The sequence below is a fragment of the Cyprinodon tularosa genome, unplaced genomic scaffold, assembly GCF_016077235.1.
Source record: "Cyprinodon tularosa strain WSP-4 unplaced genomic scaffold, ASM1607723v1 ctg21, whole genome shotgun sequence".
In the NCBI taxonomy this organism is placed as follows: Eukaryota; Metazoa; Chordata; class Actinopteri; order Cyprinodontiformes; family Cyprinodontidae; genus Cyprinodon; species Cyprinodon tularosa.
Window position 1 is genome coordinate 275,400 of NW_024038778.1, and position 11,325 is coordinate 286,724.

At 38.6% G+C, this 11,325-nt stretch overlaps 1 protein-coding gene across 2 annotated transcripts in view; it reads right to left on the reverse strand.

Moving 5' to 3' along the window:
- Positions 1 to 3,377, reverse strand: part of LOC119783658 (protein kinase C beta type-like) — a 68,297-nt gene extending 64,920 nt beyond the window's left edge. Inside the window, exons 1-2 of one of the 2 annotated variants that reach the window (XM_038285282.1) lie at positions 2,866 to 3,377; positions 2,496 to 2,527 (exon numbers count right to left, since the gene is read on the reverse strand). In XM_038285282.1, the coding sequence (XP_038141210.1) occupies positions 2,496 to 2,527; positions 2,866 to 3,029 (196 nt within the window). In that variant the 5' untranslated portion in view covers positions 3,030 to 3,377. The remainder of the gene's footprint in view (positions 1 to 2,495; positions 2,528 to 2,865) is intronic. The other variant, XM_038285281.1, reaches the window with a different exon arrangement.
- Between the last annotated feature and the right edge of the window lie 7,948 nt (positions 3,378 to 11,325).

Genomic DNA, 11,325 nt, shown 5'->3' on the forward strand with positions numbered 1-11,325 from the left:
ATAAACAGTAGTGTATAGGATTTCCTGAAAGCACGCACATGCGCGCTCACGACGCTACGGAAACCGCGGCAGACCAAACCAGATGAAAGTGCGCATTCAGCTCGGCAAAGAACTCATGCTCTTCCTCAACCCTGAAGTCCTCAGACATTTTTCTTTCGTTGTTTCTTTCTTTGCACAGGTAAACAGCACAGAGCAGACGCTGAATGCGCACTTTCATCTGGTTTGGTCTGCCGGCTTCCGTAGCGTCGTGAGCGCGCGTGTGCGCGCTTTCAGGAAATCCTATATATGTTTTGGGTGTACTATTCCTTTAATTGAAAGCTGATTAACAGGCTTTTGGTCTACTGCAATCATTATAATCAGCTGTGCTAAAGCAGGGAAACCTCTAAAACCTGCAGGACAGCGGGCCTCGAGGACCGAGGTTGGGGATGCCTGTTCTTGAGGACAAAGAGGGAGGAACTGAAGGCTTTAAATATAACCCTAAGTGTTAAGTACAGGGATCCTTTTCTGAGGGTGTGGTGCTTTAGGTGGGACTGGTCCACCTGAATAACATAACATCATGAGAAAGCAACAAGTCATTTGGTTGACAAGTTAAAGCTTGGGTACAAATGTACCTTTTAGATTGACAACTAAGCCTGCTTTAATATTATATTTTTAAACGGTTTATAGACAAAAAAATAAAAAGTATCTGATAAGCCAAATGCGCCTGTGCAAGCCGGTGTTTCTCAGGAGGAGTGGCCCATTCTCAGAAGCTGTTTCAAGCCAAGCAGATCAAATGGAAATTCTATCAAAGACTGATGAAATGTCTGAATTCACTTCAGAACTATTTCTTATCAGCCCCTTTAAAATACTGATTATTAATCAACGATCATTTGTGAAAGTATTCTTATTGATAGAAATAAAAAAAATGAAATTAAACATTTTCCTTTTGGTTTTTTTTTTTCATGTTTCATAATAAACTGAGGGACATATTTTTCAACAGAAGTGTCTACAACTGTTTTTCATTGTTTTATCTTAAGCCATCTGTTTTGTAGACATAGCAAAATCTCACAACAAAGCCATCTCAGCAAACAATTCCAAAACAAAGTCCATCCATTGTTCAAACATGACGGATGTAAACTCAAACACATTCAGCCCAGATCAAATCTATCATCCATTGCAGTCAGTTTCAGTTTCTATCAGTTAGTTAAAAAAAAGAGCAACCAGGTGAGAACAGTGAACAATCTTTGAAACATTCTGCTACTGCTCTTTTAGATTTAATTGATGATTTAATGTTTTTTTTTTTCTCTAACCTTCTTATTTAAATCAGCATCAACTAAGAGAAACCATGGGTTAATTAGTTGCTAAATTGATTTGATTTCTTCTGCCTTTGTGTGTCCTGTATAGTGTGCTATCCAGTCCCCACACACTTCCAGGCTTTTAGTTAAGGTGTGTCACCACAGCAAAAGGTACACAATCCGTGGAAACACTTCCAGTTGACAACTTAAACAATTGCTTTCACAAACTTATCACCTTACAGTACAGAGGCAGAATAAAGGTCAGAAGTACATCTGGTTATTGCACTACTTTCATTAGGGTGTTAACCACCCTGCTATATTGCACCCACAAACTGCCTTTTTCTATCCCTACCTACTTTAATTTCCTACTTTAATACAATGGGTTCTGTATCAATAAGGCAAAACTATTGCATACCAGTTTGTTTTTTTAACAAATCCTCTTCATATTCAGGAGTGGATCTAGATGGGGGGCCAGGGGTGGCCATGGCCACCCTTAGCCAATCATTGGCCACCCCCACCATTTCCCCCCCTCTAATACAGATGGTGGAAACAGTAATACTCTCAAGTGGAATATTCAACACATTTAAATTTTTTTGTGGTTAATTATGCATATCAATATACTAATATCAAAGATGATAAGTACAGGACTTATCAAATAATCAATTTATGTAGATATTAGTGCTTGTAAATACCAATTTTATGCAGAATGTTTATTGGTACAGGTAGGTAATTAATGACAATGGAAAAGATTTATACCCCCCGAACTAAAACTGAAAGAGTTTTATCCTCTATACCTTTTATTTAGAAATTACAGATGTTTAGATATATGTGTCTATTTGTTAGTAAAGGCTGTAGGAAAGTGTAGTTTGTCTTTATGTAGAAAATACGGATGTTTTGCTCAATAATTTTCCTGTTGGAACAGTGTAGATTGATCCTGAGGTTCTAGTGCCTATCTACTTTCGGCCACCCCTCTGTGCTAATTGCTTATTGCCTGGCCCCCCTTATAAAAAATTTCTGGCTACACCTCTGTTCATATTCACTTTGCTAAAAAAAAAAAATGATTGCATATTCCCGGATAGTTTGTTGGGTGTCCATTAGTTTTACATACTATGTGACACCTGCCATCAGAGCCCTCAATCTGCCCCCCTCTTGATGCGCCCCTGGACATCAAAGATCCGTCCATCCACCCACAGTCATGCAGTTTGTGAATGAGCCTCTTACCTTGGCACTGGAATCCCTGCTTCCCGAAACCCCTGTGGGCAGAAACAGACAGAGATATATTAATAATAAGCAGAAAAACATGAATAAAAGCAACGGCCCCCCTTGTAACCAACAGCATTCCTCCACCAGTTTAGAGGTTGGTGTGGAGGAGGGGGGGATGCGGTAAAACAGAAAAGCCGAGCAGCATCTCCCCCCCTGTTGAAGGGACCGCCAGTGCTGTCGCATTGAATGGCGCATCGCCTTGTATTGGTTTGTTTTATAGTGACAGGTTTTGAACACTGCGGCGCTGATGTGAGCAGAGAGGCCGCCGCAGCAGCAGCAGCAGCAAGTGGATCACCTGTGTCCTTTCGCCTCGCCTGTTCACACTCACCAGATGAAGTCCGTGCAGTGGCTGCAGAAGGTCGGCTGCTTGAAGAAGCGCGCGATGAACTTGTGGTTCTTCACCTCGTGCACGTTCTTCTGGCGCAGGGCTCCCTGGCGGGCGAAGCCGCGCGCGCTCTCCGGAGCCTCACCGTCGCTGTTGGGGTCAGCCATCTTAACGAGGAAGCGGTCCGAGAGGTATGAGGGGCGAGGAAAAAGACGCTACGGAGGCGGCGGGGTAAAAGGAGTCTGGGTGCAGGTATCACCTCTTCCTCATCCACCTCCTCCTCCTCCTCCTCTCCGCCCCACGGTCACTGGAGCTCGTGCCGCTGGTGATTTACACCGCCTGGGTCCAGTTAAGGCTACTACCTTGCCGCTGCTGCTTCTTCCGGCGGCTCTGCTTCCCTGTTTAAAGCGTTGCTGCTTGCAGCTCACTCGGTCTCTCTCCAACAAGCGCAGATGCACATAGATGCGCGCGCAGAGCTGTCTGTCAACAGCATCACCGACTGAACCTGGAGCTCTGCATACCTCCAGGTTCAGAGTGGATTACTGTAGGCACACACACCCATACAGGGTGGAGTTCCATCTCTTAGCAGGAAAACTATTTACCATGCACAAAAGAAGCCTCCAGTACGACGGAGTATTTAAAGTCGACATGTCGACTTTAAACTCGCCATTTCGAGAATAAAGTTGAAATGTCTTGTTGAGTTTAATCTCGACGTGTCGACTTTAAACTCGCCCTGTCGACTTTAAACTCGCCATTTCGAGAATAAAGTTGATATACCGTGGCGACTTTAATCTCGACATTCCAAAGTTTGGAGAAAAGAGCAACCGCGCTCCACAGCTGCAGTCTGCGTTTTAAGAGTGAAGGTAGTCTTTGACGTGCTGCAACTGTATAACTGTATAATCATCACAGAAAGTACAATTTGACCAAATCATCTACACAAGGCATGTCTGATTCTGGATTCTGTGCATGTAACCTGTGCAGCGGTTGGCTCTCTTGAACTAATTTCAACTTTATTGTCGACACGTCGAGATTAAACTCAACATGACATTTCAACTTTATTCTCGAAATGTTGAGTTTAATGTCGACATGTCGACTTTAAAGTCGACATGTCGAGTTTAATCTCGTCATGGCAAAAATATTTTTTCTCTTCATGTGTGGCCCTAATACTCCGTCGTAAGTACGAAATAGGATTAGGGCCACTAAAAAAGTTTTTAAAAAGTTAACAGATTTTTTAATATAAGCATTATTTTTTCCCATATTATTTGAGAACAAAGTCAGAATTCTGAGGGAAAAAAAAGTCAGAATTCTGAGATTAAAGTCAGAATTCTGTGGGAAAAGTCAGAATTCTGAGATTAAAGTCAGAATTCTGTGGGAAAAGTCAGAATTCTGAGATTAAAGTCAGAATTCTGTGGGAAAAGTCAGAATTCTGAGATTAAAGTCAGAATTCTGAGAAAAAAAGTCAGAATTCCGAGAATAAAGTCAGAATTCTGAGATTAAAGTCAGAATTCTGAGATAAAGTCAGAATTCCGAGAATAAAGTCTGAATTCCAAGAATAAAGTCAGAATTCAGAGAATAAAGTCAGAATTCTGAGAGAAAAGTCAGAATTCTGAGATTAAAGTCAGAATTCTGAGATAAAGTCAGAATTCCGAGAATAAAGTCTGAATTCTGAAAGTCAAATCAGAATTCTGTGGAAATAGTCTGAATTCAGAGATTAAAGTCAGAATTCTGAGAAAAAAAGTCAGAATTCCAAGAATAAAGTCAGAATTCTGAGTGAAAAGTCAGAATTCTGAGATTAAAGTCAGAATTCTGAGATAAAGTCAGAATTCCGAGAATAAAGTCAGAATTCCGATAAAAACATCAGAATTCTGAAAGAAAAAGTCAGAATTCTGGGAAAAAAGTCTGAATTCTGAAAGTAAAATCAGAATTCTGTGGAAAAAGTCAGAATTCTGAGAAAAAAAGTCAGAATTCCGAGAATAAAGTCAGAATTCTGAGATAAAGTCAGAATTCCGAGAATAAAGTCTGAATTCCAAGAATAAAGTCAGAATTCCGAGAATAAAGTCAGAATTCTGAGAGAAAAGTCAGAATTCTGAGATTAAAGTCAGAATTCTGAGATAAAGTCAGAATTCCGAGAATAAAGTCTGAATTCTGAAAGTCAAATCAGAATTCTGTGGAAATAGTCTGAATTCAGAGATTAAAGTCAGAATTCTGAGAAAAAAAGTCAGAATTCCAAGAATAAAGTCAGAATTCTGAGTGAAAAGTCAGAATTCTGAGATTAAAGTCAGAATTCTGAGATAAAGTCAGAATTCCGAGAATAAAGTCAGAATTCCGATAAAAACATCAGAATTCTGAAAGAAAAAGTCAGAATTCTGGGAAAAAAGTCTGAATTCTGAAAGTAAAATCAGAATTCTGTGGAAAAAGTCAGAATTCTGAGAAAAAAAGTCAGAATTCCGAGAATAAAGTCAGAATTCTGAGATAAAGTCAGAATTCCGAGAATAAAGTCTGAATTCCAAGAATAAAGTCAGAATTCCGAGAATAAAGTCAGAATTCTGAGAGAAAAGTCAGAATTCTGAGATTAAAGTCAGAATTCTGAGATAAAGTCAGAATTCCGAGAATAAAGTCTGAATTCTGAAAGTCAAATCAGAATTCTGTGGAAATAGTCTGAATTCAGAGATTAAAGTCAGAATTCTGAGAAAAAAAGTCAGAATTCCAAGAATAAAGTCAGAATTCTGAGATTAAAGTCAGAATTCTGAGATAAAGTCAGAATTCCGAGAATAAAGTCTGAATTCCAAGAATTAAGTCAGAATTCCGATAAAAACATCAGAATTCTGAAAGAAAAAGTCAGAATTCTGGGAAAAAAGTCTGAATTCTGAAAGTAAAATCAGAATTCTGTGGAAAAAGTCAGAATTCTTAGAAAAAAATCAGAATTCTGAGATCAAAGTCAGAATTCTGATTTTTTTTTCTCATATTATACTCAGATAAAATGTAAAAATCATTTTTTTTTCAGTGGCCCTAATCCTCTTCCGTACTTCAGCACCCACACCGAAACCCTGAGAAATAAGCTGTTTAGATACGGACCTGCTTAATTACAGCTTTTGCATCTCTGACTTTCACTAAAGAATACAAGAAATCTAAAAAAAATTGAATATTATTTAGGAGTTGATTTATTCTAGTGGATCAGAAAGCTTTAATTCATCATTCCTAGTACACAGAATTACATTTTGAAATCATTTAAATCTAGTAATCTTGATTATTAAGACTAAGATGTAATGAAGAGCGAAAAAAACAGTTTCAGAAAACAAAATTATATTGAAGAAAACCAAAAAAAAACTTGCTTGTGATATTTTCTACTACATCTTTGTACTGAATCTGTATCTTTGAACAACAGCAACAGAATATTGAACTTTTAACTTAATAGTCTGAACTCTATAGATGTTCCCGAGAAAACTGCTGCTGCCACCGTGCATGCTGGGAAAGCTGTCAGTCTGAAGAACAAACAAGTTTGCTCTGATGCATGCTCGGTAAAGAGGGAGGGTCAAGAACAACATCCGGGGAGTTTGTCCATTCTCCATCTTGTGTTCTCGTGAATTGGAACAGTGCTGGGGTTGCGGCACATGAGAACGCCCAAGTACGCTTATTGAGAAACGGCCATGGAGCGTGCTTCAAGAGTAACCACCCACAAACACCCAGAACATGAGCTTCAGCTGTGGTTATTATACTCATGCTTGGCCAAAACTCCCATTTTCAGAAAAAGCACATTTTGCATTGTGTTTATATCTCAAGGTCCCAAAGTCTAAACAGGCACAGGTCCAACATGATTTTGCATTAGTCAGTGATGTTAAATAGTGTCATATCAGTTCTTTGTGTTAATCCACTGTGTTTTATTCATTTAAAAGTAAGTATGGTGGTCTACTAGGACATTTCAAGGCACACAGGAGGGCTGTGAGTAAAACTGTTCTCACAGTACAAGATATTTGAAGAATTTTTGAAACATACAGTAAGCCTAAATGGGTGATTCTGATATATTGCATATAAAATGACAGGATGCTGAAGTTGGATCAGAAGATGACTTTTAGGGTGTGCACACTCATGAAATTGGTTGTTGCAACTTTCAAACCTTTATCAGGTTTGTCAATTTCAGTTAAACCACACAGGGTAAATATTCTTAAAGATAGGAGGAGCTTTTTGAACTAGTTATCTGTGTCTTTAATAATAATAATAATAGGCTGTTGGCTCATCCGGGGCTTTACTTTTTTTAAAATAAGCCCTTTCTATACCTAATTGTCTGTTAACTGTGTACCTCAATCCCCAGTTACTAAAGTGAGGTCAATTAAATATCCATTTCCTGTTCTTTATCCCATTTTGAAACTGAGTGAAATTACTATTTGAATACTTAAAACTGTATATTTTAAAGTGAAGTTTTAAATAAACATTAATCAATGGTAAGTATATCCAACATTGTTGGCACAAAATTCTTCATGCTTGTACTTGTCCTCTTGCGGTCTTCAGCCTACGGTGTTACAAGGCAAGTGTTGTGCCTCACAGCTGTGAGTTAAATATTAGCAATGACTATACAAGAATGTTAAAATCATGTGTTTGAGATTCTGTAGCTAATGTCCTATTAGGACATTCCCGAAGGACGAGTCTCACTAGACATCATTGTACCCCCTCGGGTTCTCCATGTATAAACTTTGTTTGCAAAGACAAAGTTGTCTTTGGCCCGTGGGCTCTCTGGAACCCACGGGTAGAAGCATATTAATGATACTTTAGTGAAGCTTTAAGTAAAATTAAACCTCCACTGAGTGCATTCTTACAGTTTTCCTTCATAATTTTAAGTGTTCCTAACCAAGTTTGTTGTTCCCTGAGAAGCAATTCAATTACATTAACATTCAATTACCTAAGTTTTTATTGCCTTCTATTTAGGCAAACCTTTCAAATATAATTTTGCCAAACAATGTTTTATCTACCTCGTTGATTTGAATTGTGAAATAGTTTATACACATTCCAGCTTAAAGTTCGTTTCAAAGGCAATTTTAATGTTAAGAGGTTTTAACCGAAATATGTGTTCCCTGGAGCCTCCTTCAGGTTGGACATGCCTGGAACATCTAACAAGAGAGGAACCCAGGGGGTTCACCCTATCTCTGAGGAAGAGCCCAGCCACCCTGCAGAGGAAGCTTATTTCACACCTTTGTATCTGGTTCTTTTGCTCATGACCTAAAGTTTGAGAGCATAGGTGAGGTTAGGAATGTAGATTAACCAAAGACTACAGGTGCTGCTCATAAAATTAGAATATCATGAAAAAGTAGATTGATTTCAGTAATTCCATTTAAAAAGTGAAACTTGTATATTATATTCATACATTACATACAAACTCATATATTTCAGATGTTTATTTTGTTTAATTTTGATGATTACAAATGACAACAAATGAAAATCTCAAATTCATCATATCAGAAAATTAGAATATTGTGAAAAGGTTCAAAATTGATGGCCCCTGGTGCCACACTCTAATCAGCTAATTAACTCAAACCACCTGCAAAAGCCTTTAAATGGTCTTTCAGTCTAGTTCTATAGGCTACACAATCATGGGGAAGACTGCTGACTTGACAGTTGTCCAAAAGACGACCATCGACACCTTGCACAAGGAGGGCAAGACACAAAAGGTCATCGCTAAAGAGGCTGGCTGTTCACAGAGCTCAGTGTCCAAGCACATTAATAGAGAGGCGAAGGGAAGGAAAAGATGTGGTCGAAAAAAGTGTAGAAGCAAGAGAGATAACCGCACCCTGGAGAGGATTGTGAAACAAAACCCATTCAAAAATGTGGGGGAGATTCACAAAGAGTGGACTGCAGCTGGAGTGAGTGCTTCAAGAACCACCACACACAGACGTATGAAAGACATGGGTTTCTGCTGTCGCATTCCTTGTGTCAAGCCACTCTTGAACCACAGACAGCGTCAGAAGCGTCTTGCCTGGGCTAAAGAGAAACAGGACTGGACTGCTGGTGAGTGGTCCAAAGTCATGTTCTCTGATGAAAGTAAATTTTGCATTTCCTTTGGAAATCAAGGTCCCAGAGTCTGGAGGAAAAGAAGAGAGGCACTTCATCCACGTTGCTTGAAGTCCAGTGTAAAGTTTCCACAGTCAGTGATGGTTTGGGGTGCCATGTCATCTGCTGGTGTTGGTCCATTGTGTTTTCTGAGGTCCAGGGTCAACGCAGCCACATACCAGGAAGTTTTAGAGCACTTCATGCTTCCTGCAGCTGACCAACTTTTTGGAGATGCAGATTTCATTTTCCAACAGGACTTGGCACCTGCACACAGTGCCAAAGCTACCAGTACCTGGTTGAAGGACCATGGTATCCCTGTTCTTAATTGGCCAGCAAACTCTCCTGACCTTAACCCCATAGAAAATCTATGGGGTATTGTGAAGAAGAAGATGCAATACACCAGACCCAACAATTCAGAAGAGCTAAAAGCCACTATTAGAGCAACCTGGGCTATCATAACACCTGAGCAGTGCCACAGACTGATCGACTCCATGCCACGCCGCATTGCTGCAGTAATACAGGCCAAAGGAGGCCCAACTAAATACTGAGTGCTGTACATGCTCATACTTTTCATGTTCATACTTTTCAGTTGGCCAACATTTATATAAATCCTTTGTTTTTATTGGTCTTCAGTAATATTCTTATTTTCTGATATGATGAATTTGAGATTTTCATTTGTTGTCATTTGTAATCATCAAAATTAAACAAAATAAACATCTGAAATATATGAGTTTGTATGTAATGTATGAATATAATATACAAGTTTCACTTTTTAAATGGAATTACTGAAATCAATCTACTTTTTCATGATATTCTAATTTTATGACCAGCACCTGTATACCTTTTAGCTCAGCTCCATCTTCCTTTCTATTCTTCTTTCACTCCTGAAGTAAACCCCAAGATAACCAAGCTCTTCACTTCAGACAGGATCTCTCCTTCAACCTCCATTTTCCACTTACTATGAAGTACATTTTAGCACAAAGTTTACCAAGATAACCTAAGAAAATACAAAGCAATATGCAAGTTTATAAAAAAAAACAATAAAATAATTATATAAGAGTGTAAAGATTACCAAATCTCCACATTAACCTGTAGATGGAATCTCCATATCATCCTATTACCTCTAATGAAGCGGTGATGTTTTTGGTAGCTATGGTTTGTTGGATTAGGTTATGAAAAAAGTTGTGAACAGATGCTCTAAAATTGGGCTGATTTTGCCAAACTGATTTTGTAACTGTTGTTTTATTTTATTTTAGCTTTCCTCTACGCTAACCACAAGCATGTAGATGTTTTAATCCAGGATTTTATTGTTTGATGACCTTGAAAGCTTGCTCTTGTTGATTCCGTTATCACAGGACTTTAGCGTTACTGTTAGGCGCATGCATGATCACAAGGCTGCTAGCTGCAACATTGTCTTCCTTCTGTGTGGTGGCCAACCCGCCTTAAGCTCATTAAAGCTACTAAAATGTAATGTAATGTGACCAAAATCAAGGGTCTATGCAATTTCAAAATAGGTTTAATTGCGATTATATTGCAAATGCAGTTAATTGCCTAGCCCTACTTTGAAATTTGTTTTTTACTAAGGGTATGTCTAACTTAGAAGCCATAAAACCACAAAGGTTTGGGAACCACTGAGGCACCCCTCAAAATAACACAACAGGTGGGCGTATGGATGATGCTTGTCCAACTGGGTGTTCATTTTTCCATAGCACAAAGAAGAAAGCGTAAACAGCAGGAGAAAGAAAGAGCATGAAAAATAATTAAAGCTAAACATATGTCCGAGTAGTTTTTGACGTTGGCCAATTTAACTGATTCAGATTTAATAATTACTTTCCGTTTTCAAAGTGTTAGAAGAGCTGGTAGCTTTTTGTAAAAATATCACTATTAATATGATAATTGAACATGTATGGACTTTCCAGATAATTGCCAGTTGTTACGTTTAATGCTTAGAGTAGCATGTGTAAATTTAACAAACCCAAAAAACTCACGAAAAATCGTTCTCTTCATTGTTTTCATCGTCTCCCTCCATTATCGTCCTATATATTTTTTCACCCTTGACACCACTGTGAGCTTTTTGATCAGATGAGATTTAGATGGTAGTAACTCTGCAGGTTTGCTGAATTTAAAACCATTTATGAACAAGTGGAAAGCACTCCACACCCACTGTGGAGGACAGTGGAGGAGTTATGCTGGAGTGTGGCATCATAAAGTATTTGAAGCAGAGGTTTTTAATAAAAAGCTGGGGCCTAAAAAAATCAAATGTCATGTGACCAAATGAAAAGACACAACCTAAGCGTTCTTCCATGGTCATCTCAATCCCCAGAAGAGGGTATAAGGGAGGAGCATGGAAGTACTGTCATGGTGGCAAATGGGGTTGTAGTATTAATGCAAATGTTCTCAAATTTAACATGTAAGTTTTTCAGA